At 39.5% G+C, this 22,751-nt stretch overlaps 1 protein-coding gene across 2 annotated transcripts in view; it reads right to left on the bottom strand.

Moving 5' to 3' along the window:
- Positions 1 to 22,751, bottom strand: part of DAAM2 (dishevelled associated activator of morphogenesis 2) — a 216,448-nt gene that overhangs the window by 79,429 nt on the left and 114,268 nt on the right. For both annotated transcript variants that reach the window (XM_075146815.1, XM_075146816.1), the window contains one exon: positions 6,252 to 6,326. In XM_075146815.1, the coding sequence (XP_075002916.1) occupies positions 6,252 to 6,326 (75 nt within the window). The remainder of the gene's footprint in view (positions 1 to 6,251; positions 6,327 to 22,751) is intronic.

Below are 22,751 nucleotides of genomic sequence, written 5' to 3'. Positions count from 1 at the left end.
TCCCTTGGAAGTGCTCCCATGTTGCTTGCTTTTGCAAACCATGTGGTGCCAGCACATGTCGGATCCTGAGGGTGGTCATCTGGCTACATGCCGTTGCCGTCTTATGCTGAACAGCTGGCATAGGGAGATGTGTTTAACTCTAGGGGTCCTCTCTCTGATCCACGCTAAAGTCAAATTCACTCAGTAACAGAGCAAGCTATTTCCTGCCCTAATGGAATGACAGAGCGCTACTGATGGAAAATGAGCTGATGATGTTTTATCTTTTGCCAGCATCCCCCGACAGCCAGAAACATAAATTGAAATGCTTAAGCCAAGCCATATATGATCTCCCTCTTCGAAAAATAAACAGAAATCCTGAACAGGCATTATAGAATCTCAATGGCAGAGTCCTGGGGTGTGATCTGGGGCTTGATTTGTATTTTCTTGGGTGACAGCCCATCTGGTCATCTTTCCTTTGGCCCATAAATGCTCCTTTGAAAGGCTCCCATTCCTCCAACAGCTTAATTTCTCCTCTGAGCCATTGTGGGGGGAAAGCAAATGGATGGTAGGAAGGTGCTCAACAGTATTTCGTTCAGAGTGAAAAAGGCCCATTTCCAAATGAAACAAATACAAATAATCCTGCCTTTACTACAGAGGGTGATTATAGAAAACCCCTTTTCTAAAGCTGCAGGCAGCCAAGAGCCCTTCATTTCTCACTCCTGTGCATGGCCAGGAACTCAAATCCTTATGCCCTCTCTAAAGACAGACTGGTCACGCGTTTGCATTATGAAATAGCTTTCTCGGCAAGAGTTATAGAAAACATAACTGTCCCTAGGAGACAGAAGGGAGGGAACTGTCATTATTTGAGGCTGGATTTCATTAATGTGGCTGACTGATGAATTGCTTTCCTGAACTACAAATTGCACTCAAGGACTAACGTCTGCTGTGCTGAGGATGCAGCTAGTTACTATCAGTTAACCAAACTTACTAGCAAGAGGAAGCAAAATAGTGCCAGGTCCTCATCTGGTCCCTAAAAAGTGGTATACATAAGGCTTTTTTTACAAGCACATTTTGCATATTTAATGTTGTTCAGATTAAGTATATCACCCAGGAAAGTATAGCATCTACTACTTGATTTGCCAATTCCAAAAAAATCACAATTTTGTGAAAACAACCATTCATATGGAATTTTATGTGAAAAACTTCAGGTAGTCCAGGAAATTACTTTTGAAAATTTGGCTCCATTTAAAATGAAATATTTCAGTTTTATAAAAAGCACAGATTAATTCCCACACCTTATCCTAATGGCTAATCATTCCCCTAAACTGCTGGGAAGGAAAATACAGGACCATAATGACAGTACGTGTGAGAAAAAGAGAGGAAAAAAGAAAAAAGAAAAAAAAGGGCATGAACTAGCATCAGCAATACACTGTATGATGGACCTAGTTTTACTTAACAGTCTCACGCAAATGAAATGAAAAAAGAAAGAAGCAAATAGAACAAATAGTGAAAAAGCAACCTGGATGTTCTGATTTTGCATTATAATCCAAGCTCTTTCTTTAGATCTTGTCTAAAGTCATAACTAACAAAGTGATATCACTATTGAAATCACTTCCAGTTCATAAACAAGTATAAGTTAAATATAAGTTAAAATACAAAATTAAAATCAAAATTTGATGAAAAAATATTGTATTGCATGCCTCCTATGAGATCCTTGGACAATACTACTCTAAAACATTTCTTCAAAGAAGACAAGTCAGTTGAAATTCAAAGTGCACCACCGCTAACTACATTAAGGCTGAACTAAGAGAATAAACTATGAATCATAAACTGTGAATAGATGTAATTTAAAAACCCTGAACTTTTAAGCAAATAAGTTTAAAGTAACATAGATGGCACCTAACCCAGATGGAGGAGAGAGTTATCATCCACCTGCTAAATTCTGCTGAAAGATACATATTTTTAACATCCTGTGAAGCTGCTCTGCCCTGAACAAATGCTTTCTGAATAAAGGAAAAGGGCCTGGTTACAGCTGTATTTATTGATCTTGACCCCTGTCTCATACTCTCGACCGAGCGATCTCTCCAGAAAAGCTGGATCTGCAACTACTGTTCACCTGAAAGTCTCTCTGTGGAAATGCATACACAGCCAAGCTCATAAAAGCAACACAGTGCTGTCAGAAGTTTTCCTCCCCAGTGGGCTGTGTTTATTTGTGCTGCCAAGCAGACAGTATCATGGGGCGAGGAGGGCAGGAGGAGCACAGGAAGGTTTCTTTACATGTGGTATTGTCGTGGTTTAACCCCAGCCAGCAAATAAACCCCACGCAGCCGCTCACTAACACACACACACCCCCCCCGGGTGGGATGGGGGAGAGAATCGGGAGGGCACAAGTAGGAAAAACTCCCGGGTTGAGATAAAAACAGTTTAATAATTGAAATAAAATGAAGTAGAACAGTAATAATAATGAGAACAACAATAAGAGAATATATAAAGCAGGCGATGCACAATGCAACTGCTCACCGTCCGCGTGTCACAAACGGGGGGGCAAGACCCGTTCCCCCCCCCCCCCCAACCTGGTTTTTATACTGAGCATGACGTCACATGGTATAGAATACCCCATTGGCCAGCTGGGTCCACCACCCCAGTTGTGCTCTCCCGGGTGCAAGCACCACCTAGCAGCAGCCAACGCATCAATGGGCCATCAACGCTCCTTTCACACCAAACCCAAAACACAGCACATCCCCCCAAGCTACTGGGAAGAAAGTTAACTCTGTCCCAGCCGGAACCAGGACAGGTATTAACACGGCAGCTGCCGCATTTTTAAGAAAATAAGTTTTGTGTGTTGATGAATCAGCAGAAGATGACAATGACCTTGATAATGGAAATGGTCTCTAATTGCGGGCATGCAACCTGTCCACAGTCACCAGTATTATTTATAGCATGTAGACATCAGAGGACTGGGCAAATTTGGAGGGTCCTTTTTCTAAATTAGACATCATTAGCAGCCATCCCTTTCTCTTAAGGATTGGTTTAGAAGACTCTCTACCAAGGATCTACTTGGGCCCTTCCTTTCAGTCAGGCTACCTGAAGGATGGGACGGTCCCTCTACAGGAGTTGCACACTACCGACTAATAAAGAGATCCAGTTTTACTGTCATATGCTCTTGTGAGAACTGGGTTTTAAAACTATTAAAATCTAAAAAGTCACAGCAACAGAAAAAATTCAGGGAACAGAACTGTGCCTAAAATGCATAGCTTTTTGAACTGGATCAAGAATCTGTGACCTAAAGTGCTTCCTAACATAGTGGTCTAAGGTTACAAGTAGGGAATGTCAAACATGTCAAGCATCACCACATTGCTCTTAAGCATAATCTATGAGGGGCAGATACGGTGGGTAACACTGCAGCGGGTCTTCTGAGAAAATGATCCTTGAGCACAGGGACCTTGGCCTGCTGAAATCCACAGAAAGATAATGCATGATATCAGCAGGATAAAGGTGCCATTTTCATTTTATCAGCAGGTAGGGAGAACTTTCTTGCCAAGCTAATATATAAAAAAAGAACTTCATAATTAAACAAAAAGATATAGAAAAAGATGTGAAAGCCTCATGTAAAATGATTCTTACGCAGTTAACTCACAGGAGACGCAAAGATTAAATTTTATTAAAAAAAACAGAACTTAAGGCATTTTAAACTAACACTTTGTGAGTATTGCTACCATTTCAGCTCTAATACTTCTTGCAGTATTTCTAATTAAAATATTGCAATACCTGATAGTGCCTAAGAGACACAAACTGAAATAGACTAGACAGTGTCAGGAAGCAACATGAAACATGTTTTTCTTTCACCACTTCTGAGCCAACTCCACTTGGATGCAGTTTGAAAAAAAAAATTAAAAAACCCCACCACTAAATTTAGGACTGAAATTATAAGGGACCCAAAATAACCATTTGGAAGTTAAGAATCTCAGAGGTCTAAACAGTAATGAATAGAACATGTCTTTTAAAGTGTGTTGGAGCTGGTTCTCAGCTGTATTACTCCAGTTTTCCGCTGATACAATCCCTATGAAATCAAGTCAACTAAGTTTCACCTGCCTAAACGTGAAGCAACTAAGTGGTAAATCAGAAGCAGCGGTTTTAACCCCAGTGTGTCTTAACACTGCAAGCATAAGAGTAAATCATGAGGCTTGACGCCAAATAAAAGGTTATCAATCATTCAGTGCTGAGGCATGCAAACAACATTACTGGGGCTGGTGTTTATTGGTGCTCTTAAAACATGTTTAAAATTAGAAACATAGGCCAAAATATAGTCTCATTCCATGGAAGTGCTCCAGATTTACAATAGTGGCGTGTACATATTCACTCCAGGTTTACATCAAGATCATTCAAAGACTAATCCAAAAGTCACTGAAATCAATGGAAAAACTTTCAGTAGATTCAAGAGGCCTTGGATCAAACCCTACCAGAAGTATTTGGCTCGGTGACATTGCAAGGTTTCATACTTTTTTTTTTCCCTTAATGGCCCTTGTAGAGCAAATTTGTTCAGTCAGGAAATCAAAGCACAGTACCATGCCAGTCACAAAAGCTCAATCGCTTTTCTCAAAACAAGTCCATATTCTTTCTACTCCATTACTCTGCTGCAAGAAAATTTGGCACGAAGGAAGGTGATCATTTTGGTTATTCATGACTCACATTAGAAAGCAGCTTTTCTTTTATCCTCTTACAGTGAGTTATAATAACTTGTAAGTCTTGATTTTTTTACTGAGCAAGACATATTTCACCATGAGAAATGCATCAGTATTGACACATTTAGCATCCATTAAGGCATTATTTTATAAAATTATTTTATAGCTCATAACCACAACACAAGAAGTGCAGAGAAGCCTTTAGAAATCAAACATAAAAGCATAAGTAAACAAACAAAGTGTGCTACCTAAGATGATAGAAACAGAAGTCTATCATCACTTCTGCACAACTGCCAAAAAAAGCTGAGTAGACATTGCACGTGAATAACTGGAGGCAAAATTTAACTATAAAATCAGTAAAAGGATCTAATTTCAAAATATAAGATCTACCATATCAAAGGAGATCAGTGGACACTATATGCAGGTGTTCTGCTTCTGCTGGTAACCAGCTGTACTGGATGCTTCAGAGGAAGAGACATATTATACAGCTATTGAACAAGGACAATTAAAGAAGGTTTTCCTCAAATATCTTGTTGGCTTGTATCTGATGTCTAAGGTGTTAAAGCCTTATGTTCCTCTATTTATCTGCTCTTATATAAATGTATATTATCTTACATAAACAACTACCTTTTCTTTAATTCTTCTACTGAAATAATAGCCCTAGTGTTATTTTGCAGATTAGTTACAAATCTGTTTGAAACCACACAACAAAACAAAACTTTACCTAGTTTTCAAATAGTTGCTTTTCTGATTCATCAAATATTCTCTTTTTCTTCTATTCGGAAGGGATAAATAGGGGCCTTGGTTCCCTCTTGTTCATGATTTCATATAATCTTTACTTATAGGCTGCACTTAAGACTCCTCTTGAAGAACCAAATTATTTCACCTCTGCTTGGCCCAAATGACACACAGGTCTCCAAAAATGTTAACTGCAGTTAAAAGTACAGTTTTGGGAAAAGATGCTTTCAATTCTCACTGTTTCAGACTGGTTAGACCTGCCCAGACACAAGTATGAGCGTGTGCTGAAAGCTAGCTTTACGTTAACACGCCTCAAAATTTCCAAAATAGGGGACATAGCTGAACTACCTTTGTTCTCCAACTCCACTCAAGAGCATGACAATCTCTTCAGGATTATTATGGTCTACTACAGTTTAAAGCCAGCTGAATTGTACAGGAATTCAATAAAGGCCCACAGCCATTTCTGTCACTTCTTTGGACTAGTGCCAACGAGCAGAGATCTAAGGATCGGGGCCATACTTTGGGATATACTTCACAGCTGGCACGTAAATAATTTTAAATCATCAATCTCATTCCTCCAGCTCCGAATTTTCATTCCAGAATCTAATTTGATTGCCTTCAGTGCTCAGTATTGTAGAAACAAATACTGGAAATGCTTATTGTGCTTTCTAATCTATTCTTCTGCTAGAGCAGGGCTCTTTCTTAAATACATATACTCGTCTTCTTTCAGAAGTCCTATTTTAAATCAGTCATGCACGTGGGCTATCATTTTTCTTCTTTGGGGACTTCTTCCTAAAGAAATACATCTCTATGGTAGAAAATCTTCCCTGCTTTGCAGGAGAGGTAACTTACTGCTGCCATGGAATTGATGCGGTCAATGTAGTAATCTGGCCAGCTGGTAGCAAGCTTATTAGGATCTTCTTGTTCCTGAAACAGAAAGTTGAACAAGTTTACACAAGAAGCCTTTACAGGATGAAATGCCACTGTAGAACCACCTGGGATTCTTCACTGCGCTGTTCTTTATTGTTGTATCTCCCCCCATATTCTTGTATACTGCACATAGATGTGTGGCATTTATTAAAAACATTTCTGAAAGTGTAATGTTAGCACTGGCACCACGGTGTGTCAGATAAAAAGAATCCCTCTTAGCTAAGGTTATTAAACACAGAATAATAAAGTTTGATGGAGACACAGTTATCTTTGGCATCTAAGCAGCAAACCTCAGTCCCTTAAACGTACTATGTTTCCAAGTAGAAGGATAGCCCACTTACAGATAACAGGTTTACATTTTGTAGCTTTATATTGACAGATCTTATAAATTATTTTGCCTCTCTACTGCTAGAGTGATGGTGGGATTCACCAACAAAGGTGTTTAACACCTACTGGAGGGGGGGGTGGTGGGGAGAAATCAAGTCAAGGAACTTGAAAAGAAGCCAAAAGACTGTCTTACTTTGACGTGATAAACCACAAACAGGTTTAGACTGGACATTAGGAAGCATTTCTTTACCCAGAGGGTGGTCAAACACTGGAACAGGCTTCCTAGAGAGGTGGTCGATGCCCCAAGCCTGTCAGTGTTTAAGAGGCATTTGGACAATGCCCTTAATAACATGCTTTAAGTTTTGGTCAGCCCTGAAGTGGCCAGGCAGTGGGACTAGATGATCATTGTAGGTCCCTTCCAACTGAAATATTCTGTTCTGTTCTATTCTAAAAAGTTAAGCACAACCTCAGAACATCTGAAGGAACTGAACAGCATTCCCTCAATTACAGTAGGAGCAATATTAATCCTACTATCCCTACCTCCCAATTAATCCACCTGAAATCATCTTCACTAGACTAAGCTCAACCAAGCTCAACTTCTAAAAGAAGACCTAACCCTACTCAGGAACCAATTCTTTTTTGTTCCTTGGCTGCTCAATAGAAACGAGATTTCATTCTAATGGGTCTATTTATTTCTGGATAGGTGTAACAGTCACAGGCAAAATAAGGATTGGTTTCTAGGATCCTAATCTCCCATTATAAATTACAAATAACTCATATTAAGACTCCTAGCATATGATAAGAGATTGAACCACTTAACTCATCCTAAGGATGTCCAAAGATGTATGAAGATTCTGTGTGGATCTCACCAATGTTGTCTGTGTTTGAATGCTTACTCATACTAGAAAAGTTACTCTGGCAGATATACAGAACAATATTAAATGTGTAGGTCTATCAGAGTACCTCAGCTATTCCAGAACTGTTTGGTTTAGAGATGAGAAATAGCTCTACATGCTCCCTGCTGAGCCACATTCAGAAAATACCTTGCTACGTGACAAGTTCCTGCCAGGCTACATACCAACACATGGCAACAATTCTGCACAAATCAAAATCTTCATATTTAGAATTAAAAACAAAATCACAACTGAGACTTGGATCTTTCCTTCCCCTCTCTTCGTTCCACTGGTCTTTCAACATGTAAACTAAAGGAGTATCTCCATTCACGGTAACAACAAACTAGCTTTGTTCCCATCTAGCAAAGGACTACAGTACAGACACATCCTAGACAGATACTACTCTTTATTCAGCCCTTGCATCCAGCTGAACAATTAAGAAGAGGAGAAGATTTACACAAAGCATCATATAGTAGACTACCACTGTATGAAAAGTAGGGGAGGCTAGCAAAGTGGCAAGAGGTACCAATTACATCCACAGTTGCTATGCCCCCACCACCTCACAATAATAAGTGGTGCAATTAAGAACAAGGTGACCTTTCTCAAATTAAGTGAGAAGTTCTGCTGCTTTTCCTTACTTCCCTTTCCTGGTCGCAATCAGCAGCAATCCGATGGATCCAAACCCATGACAAATGGCACATTACAGAAATATGCAACTCCCTACCAGTAGCCAGTTAGAACTGCCACACCACATGTTATTGGTAGACTGCCTTTCGCAGAAATTTCTACATTTCTGTGTAGAATATGTATTGGCAATTATAACCCTGACAATGGTTTCACACTCAGCAGACCTTAACCTCCTATGCAAAAGCCAAAATATGACCTTGCTGATGAAAAAATAAATTAAAACATACAATAGATAAATACAGCATTATTTTTATAAGATAATCTTATCATCCCCAAAGAGAACAATAGAGATGGGGAGCTAATCCAGAGGTAGTGAAGTAGGGTCATTCCGCAGGGAACCAGGTTGAGCCACCATCTGAAGTGCAAGGTGTGCTTATATGCCCTTCTGAAATTTTTCTCTGCATAGAATTATGGAAGTGCAAGTGACAGCTATAATTTTTTGCAGAGTACAAGTGACAAGAACATTGTCAGAACAGGGAATACCTATGTTCCCTATACTTCTCCTGCCTCCATTCTGAACTCCAAGAAACAAACACATGTAAATTAGGGACTGCCTGGATCCATCCTTTATATCCCAAAATAAGCTACAATACTTTTTCTCCTTAAATTTCTTTAGGGGAAAAAAAAAGTATAAATGCTGGAATGCCGCAACTAACCTTTCTATATGTGTAGTTTAGACACACAGGCTAAAGAGTATCAGAATAGATACACTAAAAAAATCAGAATTCTGAATAATTTTCTACCTGAACCCAAACCGTTAGAAATTTCACAATCAGAACCAAGGATGAGAAGACCTTGATCCCCTAAAATATATCTGTATATGTGGTTGGCTTGGCAAATGAGATAAGGTCCTTGGTGTATCCTGCTTTTGACTGTTCTCCATCCACTACAAATTGGTCTGAACTCTGAGTCTGTAAGTCTTATGTTTTGATTTTGTTTTTAATTAGAATTGGGAAAAAGTTGGTTTCAGTGGAACACAGCAAGTGTAAGCTTTTTTCCTGAACTAAAGCCAGACTGAAGCTGTACACTGCTGAGATTAAAAAAATTTTAGCAGATACTCCACTATACAATCCTCACTTTCTGAAATTATTTCAGCCCAGAAGTATATTAAGCAGAGAAGTCCATCTAATTTCAGTCGTCCTCCACTCTCCCTGTTCATAGCAGAATTTTATGGCTGTCACTGTGTATTTTACTTCACTAGAATAAATGTGATTATGTACTTAAAACCTGGCACTCTATTTTCATTATGAAGCCCCAGAGAGCTACTTATACTTGGGATGAACATACAGATTTTTACCCAGCCCCATGAAATCATTAGGTAGCACAGTGTTATTTATACCAATCACCTGGGCAACATTTTCAAAAGAGAGACAAGTTCACACCTGTAGCATCAGAGCCATTGGAGAAAAACATTCCATTGCCCAAACTATGTGAGTTCTGCCCACGGTAAGAAATTGCTATACCATGTTTCCTCTCAGAGAGGGGAAGATAAGTCAAAAATGGAAAGCAACTCAGGGTGTGGGGTGTGTGTATGTAGGGCAACAACAGGGTGCTGGGGTTTTTTGTTTGTTTTGTTTTTAATGTCTTCAGGGTTTTGACCCTCAAATAAAACCTCAGAGAAAACTGCAATGCAACTTGATGATAATGGCAAAACCCTTCCCTTGCTCCAGGAGACACAGAGAGGTTAAAAAAAAGCCAAACCAAAAAATGAGGCCCTAATGTACAAAGCCACATAGGTATCAAAAGCTGGAAACAATAACCCATCTGTATAAGGGAAAACATTAGCTGAAGGAATCTATTAAAGCAAAGCCTTCTTTTAGCTCCTTGAACAGTGTAAATATTACATTAAAAAACAGACGTCAGCTTGTGGACTTTATAAGGGGCCATATCATTCTTCACTGGAGTAACAACTATGTAACTGCTGTGAAAACAGGGTCTTGATACTATACAAGCCTGCAATATAGCCAAGGTATTATATAGGCTTTGACACTAATTTGGACAGGCTCCATGCCTTGGTGGAAAGTGGAACTTATGACTTCATCCCAAATAGGACTTAATGGAGTTCTGCAAATATTTGGACCATCTGAACCAATCATAATGAAACAAGAAAAACCAAAGTATTGTGTGCACAGCTCAGCTGATCCTGAAAACCTTTTTGCGAATCCTCGGAGACCTGGTCCATTGGGCAAGCTGTTCTCTAGAAAGCAGAAACCTTTAGTGGCTGCCATGTCAGTGGGACAAGCATTTGCATTACAAAGACTGCTATCATAACAGACATAATCAAGAATTACAGACCACTGCCTTTGTTGAGAGACTTTCTACAAAGAAGTATCGAACACTAGTGTTACAGAAATCATGTGGAAATGCCAGATATTCATGGCTGAGTGGATCATGAAAATGAAAGATGCTGTTTATATGGTGGGTGCTTTTTCCAAGATGGTTTCAGTCTTGAAAGAAACAGCACAGGAAAAGCCTGAACAGTAACTGCCTGCATTGAAGCTCTTTTGTGGTGAGCACTGGGTTTCAGTTTCCAGTGATGACACATTGGTATTTTACTCTGCATCAAATGGACCCCAAACAATGTTAAGCAGTTCTCTACAGTGTGTCCCAAAAATCTGAACGTGTCAAAGCATTAATAAATAGATCCACAAAATTAGCAGCTTTACAAGGCTTCTCTCCTGCAGGCGGAGACAGGGAGACATATATGGTGACATGACAATTAAAACTCATCCAGGAAATCACTGACAGAGTTAGGAACAGACGCTGATCTGACACTGAATCCAGCACGCTCTTACTTCTACCATCATTTATATCAGGTTGGTTTTATGCAATGTAGACAAACCCTAACTCCAGGGGACCAGCACGTGCTTGGCATCCCTGGGTGTCCAACTATTACATGGACTTTGCCACTACTTGCACACACACCCCTGTGATAAATTGCCAGGGCTGATGACTCATGAAGCCTTCTAACATGTAAATGAAAATAACACTTCCTCCTTGAACAGATGCATCAAGAAATACACCATATGTTATGGATGTCATACAACAAGCATGGGTACTATTGGGATGACATCTATTCATTGGCAATATGACTTCCTTCTCAAATCCGTCTCTTCAGAACTGCAGACAGCTGACCTGAATGCTTTGCACTGTTCAGAACAGAATGGGAAACAAGCCATATACCTGATGCTGCAAAATGTGGGTTTAAAATCTTTCTTGGGCAAGGAACCATGATACCATTCATTGAGCTCCTCTCTATATCAATAAAAACAGCGTGCAAACATAGATGAAGAATATAAGATGAGGCTACTGTAATATAAATTCCTGTTCCAGCTTGTTCGCTGTATCATGTCTGGACACTGCATGCTCAAGTTTACACCTGGGTCACAAAGAATTGCATTTGCTTGCAAAAGCCACATTAAGGGTAATGTGGTTCCTCCTTGCAACAGCCTGCATGCATCATTCTAGTACCTCACAGAGCTGAAAGACAAGTTATTTTACCTGGTGTGAAGGGTCAGCGTCATCACATATAGTTCAGAAAATACAAATCATGGAGTTCAAGTCATTACAAGAAACTAATACCTTTTAATAAAAAGTGAAATACATTATTTGTCATACTGAGTAAGTCCCTGTAGCTATTTTTTTTTCATATTTCCCATTAAAGGGCAATGGGAATTGCGATCCTGATTACAAATAAGTGGGGATTTTTCAGTGATTTTTTTTTTTTTTAATGCCAGTTCACTGAAACTTTAACTTTTAACATGACTTACATCAATTGAGATGAAAGCTTTGCTGGATAAAGATTCTCTGCTTCTGGATGAAGCCCTCCCACACTCTTCAGAACAACAGCTTAGCTGGTAAAACATTCATCTGCGATGTGCAGGATTCAGACTCATGTCCATGTTCTGTTTCAAAGTGAGGTGCACGACCCTAGCTCTCCACATGAATATTCTGGCCACTATAAACAAGGTAGGTTTTTTGCTTGCTTGGAAGGTGGAAGATGGTTATCACTTGTGCTTCATTTCCCACAAGTGCTACTCTTCTCCCTTCATGTGCTTTTAAAAAAAGACTCAGCTATCGCAACATCTGCTATTAATGCCGAATACAATACAGGCTTGTAACACCTTGCACTCTACATTGTCAAAGGTCCTTAAAGAAATTCAGGTGTTAGGTTTTTCAGTCTCTCTTTCAGTGAGATCAGCAGAAATAGGGAAAATGGGATGCAGACAATTACACAGTTCCCAGTTACACAGGAAATCTGCAGCACAGCCAAGAATCAATCCACACTGAAGTTGTACTGCACTCTCATCCAAATCACCATTCTCTCTTTTTGCCACGACTGACCTACTGACTTTTCTTCACTTTAAGGAGAAGTTCAGCTTTCAAAGAAACATTTACCTGTTCATTAACACACTGTCCATCCTATTGGCTATGTGTCAGTTCAGAGCAGCCAAAGATGCATAAATAAAAAGCACTTTCATTAAAAGACACAAAATGTGTTTGATCTGCTGTGGGATGAAACACTAATTCAGAAATAGAGCTAAAATACATCTAAGCTTTTCAGACAGTTTACGCCTCCAAAAAGCCAACCATGTCCCAAGAGATGCTAATTTTGAAACAGGACAGACCATAGGACTGAGCCATTCACTAGACAGATGTGGTCACTGCTCCATTTCTCAGACTCCAAGACTAGCATTTACACAAATATTCTCAGGGTTTGGGGGAGGGAGCTATATCCAAGACTTTTAAGCACAATTTATCCAGAGTGAGAAAAACAAACATTACTTCTCTCCCTGGAATTAAGCTATTGATGTGCAAATAACAATCCTTCTGCCACAAAAGCAGTCCACTGTATAACTTATTGAAAGGGAATATTCATTAATTACCAGCTGGAGCATGCAACTGAGGAGTTTTAATTGTCTCTCATAAAGGTCAGGTATAGCCATGCATGCTTCCAGTTCACTGGATTATGACACAGGAATATTTTACCTAACAGACCATAGGGGGTTTTTTCGGTTTTTGATTTTTTTTGCTTCATTTAGCCTGATCTCTGTCCTGCTGCCAGTAAATTGATGAACCTAATAATGACCTCCAATGCTGGTTACTAACCAGCCTTTCAAAGGAAGAATCAAAGCCTTCATATTATTATTTATATCACAAAATGCTTTATCCTGCCAAACTGTGGAACTCATTGCCACAAAATATAATTAAGTCTAAAAGCATAAAAGTGAAAAAGGGATACATTTATGAAGGATAAGGATTCCTTCTTAGAAATCTTTTCATAATACTGAGAGAAGCTTCAACGCTGCTGAAATTCACCAACCTTTAGAAATTAAAATGGACTCTACCACAGGCTGAAAAACTTTCCAGTAAAGTTAAATATACGCTTTGTTTTGAACTGCTTATTCCATCCATCACCTTTTTTGCTTCCCAAGCACCCATAGATATAGCAACTGTATATATAGCTGTACATTGTATACACACGATGTGTCATTTCCAACCTTATCTAACACTCAAAACCACTTCAAATAAATTACTTCTAATTGGTATCAGTCTAATGGAGATGAAGACCATGGTTTTATTTCTTACCTTCCAGAAGACATGCCAGATCCATTGCATACACACACAGAGATACATAGTGTCTCACTGAAAATGGACTGGAATGCCATACCTGGCAGGCAAAAATGTTGTTGGTGCAGTGTTAGGACCTGAAGATAAGAATTAATTTTTTCTGAAACCTCAGAAGTCTCAACCACTGGTTTTAATGAACTGTATAATTGTAGTGTTTAAACCAAGATTAAGTTTTACAATAACCATGTCTGGCACAAGACTTACTATAAATTACTGATGGAGAGAATCCCGTTTTAAGGAACTTTGTACTATGTAAGCCTGCTATAATTTACTTTTAGTTTTAAGAACCTTTCTTCTCTTCTCTTCTCTTTCCTCTTCTGTCGGCTTTTTGTCATTCTCCTCAATATAGACAGATGTAAACTTGCTGACAGCACTGACTGCATCAGCCTCCTCTTATCATTTACAGATCATACAAGTGTGCTTGTCCTTCTTCAAACATATTTAGCCCTGCTGTAGGATGGGGATCCCACCATCACCAGGCATTGACTTATGGGTATAGTGTCGTGACCAAGAGGACAACTTGTCCCTATATTTACAGAACTACTTAAATGTACAGCTGAGGCCACACTGAATTATCCAGTGCCTTCAGCCCTCAGGACAAAGCTTACTTGCCAAATTGAAGTCTACCGGTATTACGCATTGTTTCTCCGCTGAACATTTAAGCTTTGTGATGGAAGTTGGTCTCTTGTTGAATATGTTCTCCTGACTCTGTTGCTGCTTAAAGATCATTCTGTCCTACTAGCTGAAGTCCATGCTCATGTTTAAAACCTCTTACATGCTCTACTTTTCACAAGCCCCAAATCAATCAACTGATATTTTGCAGTTGATAAGTGTATAATCTAAATAATAAGCACCCAAATAAGACAATCAATGAATTCCCTGCACTTCCAATAAAGAAGTTCTCAGGAGTCTACCTTCCCTCAGCCCATTCTGTGTACTTTTGGAGGTGAAGGAAAATGTCCACTATGGAAGATCCCACCAGTTAGGAGGTCAGTTCATGATCGTTCTATTCAGGGGGTCCTTCAGGGGAAGACAAAACATTTCTCATGGATACAGCCTGTTCTCCAGGTGTGTGGCTGTGGACTTAGATTGATGGCTCTGTCCCCACAAACCTGTGGAAAGCTTGAGGTCAGGGTCAAGGTTCTGCAGTGATTCCTGTGGCAGGTGAAGCCAACAATCTGCCACTATCTCAATAAATCCTAAGCAGCAGGACATACTCTATTGTTTAATTAACGACCAAGCTCCTCATTGTCCCTACTCCTTTTCACTCTGTGTTATGTAAAAGTATTGTTTGTACATTTCCATTCTAGCATTAACCCTGTTCAGCTTACAGTCAACATGCTATGGATACAGAAAGGGACTTTTCCCTCATCCATCCAGCTTACCTTGTTCCCTTTCCAACAGCACTGTTTTCAACTGTATTCCTACCTGGCTAGTATTTATGTCATTTGGACTGTCTCCTTCCTCACTTCCTTTCCTCCTTCTCCTGAATTCTTTAGGGAATGTGAAAAGTCTGCATAACTGAGCCTCCTATCTGCCACATGCCTGCACTGAAAGGTTATCTTTTTGTCCTACTCTGTTTACCTCCAGCAAGCAACCACTTACAATCTTTCCTAAATAAAATGAAGTCACCTACCATTCATGGCAATCACCCTGCATGTTGCTTGATGGTGGTAATGAAATATCACTAACCGTGCTCAAGGACACAAGGAACTACCTAGGACACACCTACCTAGAGCCAGCACAGCTACCTAGGACAAGTCCTTCTGAGAGCACACACAGAATTTGTTAATGCCAAACTCTAAAAGGTTTCTCTTCACTGTCCCAATGCTGTGGAAAATGCGGACAACATGTCCCACCATCTGTTTTTCCAGTGACACCGCTGCTTGCTCCAGTTCACTTCTGCCCCTTTACTAAGAGGGATGAGAGTGAGATGGTAAAAGCAGCCACATATTTTCTGTCTGTCTCCCTCCTTTAACTGCAGTCACTATTGAAAAAACAGTAAAGTTAGGAGCTGTTGGACAGGTGAACTAATGGGTAAATTCAGACTGAGAGACCCGTGGCTTTTAAGTTGCTAATCCAGTATCTGAGTGTATCGTTCAGTTGCTTTGTCTATCTCTCCCCTTTCCATGAACTCAGGTAAAACTGTTTCCTTTATCCCAGCCTTCATTTCTCTCGCCTATGACATCTGCAAAATGTTTGGGATGGCCGGTGTCTTTCAACAGATGACTGAATATCATGGAAGACAATGTGATTTTCACCTCCATTCAGATGCGTAGCTGAAACTGTCACATCTAACTGAATGAAAATGAAACCTTTCTCCAGAACAGTAGAAGGAAATTTCTTTCTTTCTCTTCATTGCTGTCACTAGATCCTGGCAACAATTCTTTACTGTGCCTGTTTCTAAACTTTTCACTGAAAAGATAGGGAATTCAGCAACTCTTCCTGCTCACTATCCACTGGCTTTTGAAAGGCTGGTGAGCATTCAGTGAAATTCGGAATACAGAGAAGAGCGAGCCCTGGTCTGTGCCAAATCTGTTTCTCACGTACCAGAGAATATTTACATATTCTTTGCTCTTGCTTATCGACCTGAGACCAATCTGAATGGTGAGAAATGCATTGTACACAGTATATATTATTATTATTGCATACCATCAGCAGGACTGACTCATACCTGGATTGTGGAGACCCAGAACTTTTGCAGGAGGACAAACAAGGACAGAACATAATCCAGTGGCAGCAACTAAATCACACAATCAGCGTTTACACATACTTCCCATACAGCAGAATTGGATTGCTCACTACTATTTTTGTTCTTAAGTACAGCAAATTACACCATCTTAGTAGGATGACAGCTGGATAAATGTTTTCTTTTTTTTTTTTTCCCCTCTTTCTTCCCCCCGCCCCCCCTCTTCTGTTTTTTCCACAGTAGGGTCAAATCTGCTCCCACCAAGCTTGCCCAAACTCCCACAGAATGCAAGCCAAACGCAAAACACAGCATTAGGCATGATGATGACAATTTTCCAACTATCACTGTATAAACTCAGGACTATTTTGGGCCTGATTTTTGAGAAGTGTTGAGTGCTAACTTCAACTGGAGCACTAGTAGTGCACCTGAAAAATGCAGAACTGCAAGATGGACACCCAAATTCTACATACTCAGGATATCTATAGCAAATACCATGGCAAGTTTATGGAGTTTATGTCTTCGGCAATCTGAACAAAAGAGCTGGGAGGGCATTTTATAAGCAACAGCTAAGCTTTCTTGTTGGAGAGAGAGAGTGAGAGGGAGGAAGAAACTAAAAATATTCCATGCTCTTCCCATGGGGGGTGGGGAAGAGAAGACTTTTCGATTAGACATAAATAAATATATAATTTCAGGGCCCTGACCCAAAATAACCTCTTATACCAGGATAAATAAATGAGTCTGTAACTGTTAGTATTGCAGCATGGAAAACATAAACCAAGTAAAATGAACAATTTGGAATAACTCCTTATCTCCTCTTACGTCTGCTACAATGAATCTTTTAAGTATCACGATTCCAAGCTGTAATAATGGTATATCAGCTGAATTGTGCAAGGATTTTTGCCTCCTTGACACCAAATTCATCCTTGAAACCACTACAAGAGTGACTCCAAGGAAAAAAACCATGTTTTTAAGAGGAGTCTCTCACATCATTAAGCCTACTATATTGTTTCTCAAAGTAACAGAATGGAAAATATCAAGCAAAAAAACATCAAGACACAAGTACAGGAACTTAATGATAAACCATACAAAACGGCCAATATTTCTTCTCAGGTATGCTGACCTACACAATGCATAATGGGGTTAACATCAACAAATTTATACTTAATGTGACATGAGAAAAAAGCCTAAATTCGTTATATGGAACTATAAAAGAGTGAGATGGTGTCTTATATGAATCTCAAGTTTTATTCTTCCATTCTCTGCATTAAATGATGTAAAAGGAAATGTATATCATTTTAGGGTTTATTTTACACGAATTAATCATGTTGCCCAAATTTGGGAGCTACTACTTCAGCCTGCAATAAATATTAACAGGTGCTATCAATCAAACAGCTCTTTCACACTGAAAAGACCCAAGTATACCACTAATCAGGAAATGTGTGCATTTGCTGCATTAGTGACACTCTTGTTGCATTTTGTTGTTTCCCATTATGTCCCGTGCTTGTCATAGGCCAGAGTTTCGGAATTGACTGCTCTAAAGCCTACTTGCATTTATAACAGAGTAATTTTTGAAGCCATGTGCCTGTCTTCCATACCTAGACTAAAGATACTGGAATGACCCAATGTCAGCATCAAGCTAACAAATCAGCCCAAACATCCGAGCATGAAGTCATTCTGTTAACAGAAAAAGGAACAGATGGTGGTGGGAAAAAAGCAAGTTAACTCCACAATCGCTGGCATTTTCCAAACATGCAGCTGAAGGAATGCCGCGGTTTGCAAAGGGCAATATCCTCCCACTGTGACTTACCAGTGTTATGAGATTTCCACTGAGCCATAGGCTAACTGAAAGCAAGTCTATTTTCAGAGAATTCATTTGAGAAATTCCACATTTCAGACTGTTTCACCAGCGGTCTCCTGAGCTAAGGAAGTCATGCAGTCACTCAGACCAAAAGCAACTGTGGATCCCAGGCACTGGGAGGGAACCAAATAACATCTTCTGCTACAGCCTGTTTCAAGGAGTTGGTCTCATAGCAGTAATACAAGAGACAGTAGGTTGCACAGAGCCTTACTGTTCCCATCTTTCTTTATAGGGCCATACAGCTGGTTTGCTCGTTTGATTTATGGTCAGTTCAGAGAATCACAGAACAATTTAGGATGGAAGGGGCCTCAGGCGGAAGGGACCTGCTCAAAGCAGAGCTAATTTCAAAGTTAGATCAGGCTGTTCAGGTCATTGTCAAGGTTTGAATACTGAGTTAAATGAAAATGTTGACTGAAGAGCTAAACTCCTGCCACAAACTTCTAAAGCACTGTTAGGAAGAGAAACAATTTTCTGATGCACCAAAGACTTCAGATAAAGTCTACAGCTCCGATGTACAGGGTGGGCTTTGCCCTGTGGTCATCAGATGTCCTCATTGTTTGGCCAGCAATACACTTGCACTAAGCGCCCCAAGTCCCACACAGCTTCTTCAGCCTCCTACTGTCTACCAACTGCTTTTGCTTTTAGGGTATCACATGTGCTGTGAGAGTTACTGTGCATTTTTCAGACTTCCCAGGGGAAGAGAGATTAGAAGCACTCACCCACACACCCACCCACACTCCATGCAAAGCTGGGAGAAAAACTCTCATGAAGTCACATCCAAGCCTCGTCAAACTGGGATTCCTTACAAACGGCTTCTCCAATACTGCAGCAAATCATCTTGTGTGTTCATGTCTGCTGCTCCCAGATACAGCATGTGGAATAACAACTCTAAAGAAAGGAACTTATAAGGGACACATTAAATGCTTCTTACAGCTATAAATCCATAACCAAAACAGTTTAATATTCCAAATCAATAACAGACTCTAAGAGTATTTCAAAGAGGAAAAAATACTGCAAGAAGATAGAACTGAAAACAATACAACTTCAACCCACCCACTTCATTTATTATGAGACGACCACGTGCTTGGCACTCTTCATACAGAAAGGATGAACCCCAAAGGGCTCTCATAGCTTGGATCAGACAATACAAAACCAAAAACCCACACTCAGACAACACAATGGTGTGATCTTCATCTGGTATATTGTATCACTAAATGAGACCAGATGAAGATCCATTTTCTCTCTTCTTTAGGGAATATCTATCTTCCTCTGAATATCTCCATGTATATCTCCTACTTTAAAGTAGGAACCTGAGCAAACGAACACTTTCCTACAGCCAGAATTGCAGAACTCCTACCTAAATACAACAGATGTAATGCAGCCTCTTGCTCTTAGAGCTTCCATATGAAGCCTTAAATGCATAGAAAAGACCTTAGGGTTTTGGAAGAAAAGCCTTGCCAGTTCACTTTAGCTGAGAAATAACTGCCTCTCCGTTTTAACCAAGCTGAAACTACACTTTACAGTGCAAAAACACAGAACAGAGCATCCCCAGAACAAACAGTAGGTGCACGAACTTTCACTCACTTCAGAAAGTTTTCCTCAAAGCCAAGGAGGACTCCAGGTTTTATATTTGCATCCATCTTCTGCTTCATCCCTGGTAGGCTAAGGTAATTATATCAAAAGCTGCAAAAGCAGCTTAGATTTTTCCAGCAGATTTAATATATTTTTTTAAATATACACACACATATATATATGAATTTATATTATACATATGAATTACTTTTTATATTTATAGTTTTAACAGGAGAATGAATCCAAGGCATAGGGTGAATTGCACTGTCTGGAAGCTGGAACTGTAGCTGGATTTCAGGCAGAGTTTACAGCAGTAATACAGCCTGGGTTTTGGATTGGAAATTTTGCTTAGAGCTCTGCAGGAGTCTGGAGGCAGGCGTGGACATGGGGGTGGAGGACAGAAGTATCTTACTCTATATCCAGCTGCACAATATCAAGCTATACTTTTTATGGTGACATTTTGCTAACAATGCAAACCTCAAGGACAAAGCTCAAAGTGAAACTCTCAAAGAAAGAAAAAAACCAAAACCTGACATGTAGACATTATCTTCGTTAATGCTAGACAGCCAGCATGGGACCAAAGTGGGAATTTGTGAAATTGAGCTGCAAATGGTATAAAAAGACTGCAGTAAAAATACTAGAAGTTAAAGTCTGACTAAGGCTAGGATTCCCCAGGGCATTCTGAAGCCTAATGTAGGGCTGGATGCAGCCCTCACATGAGGAAAAGGGAACTGAACACAAGGTGCTGCAGCAGTATTTGCTGCTGCTTTGTGGGAGAGGTGTAAACCTTCTCTAGAAGGGAATCTGGGGAAGTCTGCATCTGGACTGCAGCTTCACTGGTTTCAGCACTGATCTGTGACCTCAGTCCAAAGGACTCGAACTCCTTAGTGATTGTGTAATGCACAAAAGTGCCTTCCACCCCTTCCTTCCTGCTCCTTGCAGTGAGCTCTCCCAAGTCTGGAAACTTCACTACAAAATCCATTCCTACAATACCTTAGAAGACAGGTAGGTGCAGCAAGAAAAAAGAATAAACAGTGCTTAAACTGAAAGTATATTCAGACTTTTAAGATTGTATCGGAGAAGGGGAAGGGGAAGGGGAAAGAATGTTGTATGCAGCCAAGACATGTGTATATAGTGCAGGGAAAAGGTGTGAGAGAATGGCATGGCCAGAACATTGCCACAAAGTTTCTTAACTTTCTTCCAGGTAGAGAGAAATGCATTTATATATATAAACGTAATAATGACAAGTTCTTTGAAATTATACAACAATTTAGATCAAAGACTTCTAGAACCAAAGAGTTTCCTTATGAGTATTCTCATATTCAGTTTACTATTTTTTTTATTCATCAGGTAGATGAAAAATATAATTGACAGATATTAGAAAAATAATTGCAGGGGATGGAATCATAAGGAAATTATCTTTTCTGCATATTGGCTATTACAGCCTATGGTTCAGATAAATTTTCCTGAGAATTTTTAAAGCCTATTTTGCTATTGTGGAGAAGCCTTTCTCTAGATCTGTTTCCCATAATAGAAAAAGTATAATCAATTTAAGGATTATAAGCACGTACTCTTTTTTCAGATGCCATAAATGCCTCTTTCCGGAAAGTTGCAGTGTGCTGATTATTGCTTCACTACTTGAGTTTGAATAATCTCACTTGAGTAGGTAAAGCACAATCAACTCAAAGCAGCTATTCTAGCATACAACTAAAATCAGAAGAGTACAAAATAACCCCAAAATATCTAGGGGAGCTCAACATAGTTATTAGGATTGGGCTTTTTGTTGGTTTTGTTTGTTTGTTTGGAGAGAAGCTGTATGATACAGCTAGTCCAGTTTGACTGTACTTTGGAAAGAGATTTGCTACCAATTTTTCCCCCAAAGAAACACAGAAGTAAAAAGAACCTAATTTGTTTAACTCCGCAAAATGTGTGTGCTTCCTACCAAAATCTGCTCAACTGAAGGCTTACAAATTAGTCTCGGGAGGCAGGAAAGGCCATAAAAAGAAAACAACTTCACTTGCTTTCCAATAGTAATAAGTCTAAGAGCTTGTAGGATTGTACAGAAGGCAATAAGCTATTGCCTGCACAATGAGGCCTCATTCTTAGAAACACAGACTGCATCCAAAGCAATGTGTGCCAAAGCAGTGCAATACCTGCATTTTCTACCCTTTTTGGGATCGAAATATGAGCTTATTTACAGATAAAATAATTGAGCTGACAACTTTTTCTTTCCATATCATTATTTGATCAGTATTTAATGAGATTATGTACTTTAGTACCAGCTCCTGCTAAAACAGCACTGAATAACAGCAGTTTTCTAAACCTTGACATCAGAAATTTTATACTTACAAATAAATACATCTGAAAGCATGGTCTAGTGCTTGATCCAATTCCTGCAAAACATATAACTAGTAGGAAATCTAGAGATAATTTTACAGGAAGGAATTACAGAAGTGGATTATATGTTTTTTGTAAGTCTAAATTTCAGCTGATAGTGAGACATGAAGATTACCCTAAACAAAACCAGAATAAAGTACCTGAACTGGGGGAGGATGTCATCATTTGCATTCTGTCTACATATGGCTTTACTTATAACTCAATATGGTATCAGGTGAAGTTCATACTACAGAGAAAGAGGCAATCTAAAACATGTAATACTGGTGTTTTGGGTAGAGGGTCAGGGTGCCATCAGTGGTGACTGACTAATGATTCTTCTGATGCAAATTAAGACAACTGCATCTCTTACTGTCCTCTCTGTACTGATT

This window comes from Calonectris borealis, chromosome 3 (assembly GCF_964195595.1).
Source record: "Calonectris borealis chromosome 3, bCalBor7.hap1.2, whole genome shotgun sequence".
In the NCBI taxonomy this organism is placed as follows: domain Eukaryota; kingdom Metazoa; phylum Chordata; class Aves; order Procellariiformes; family Procellariidae; genus Calonectris; species Calonectris borealis.
The sequence above is the reverse complement of the archived record's forward strand: the minus strand, read 5'-3'. Positions and strand labels throughout refer to the sequence as shown.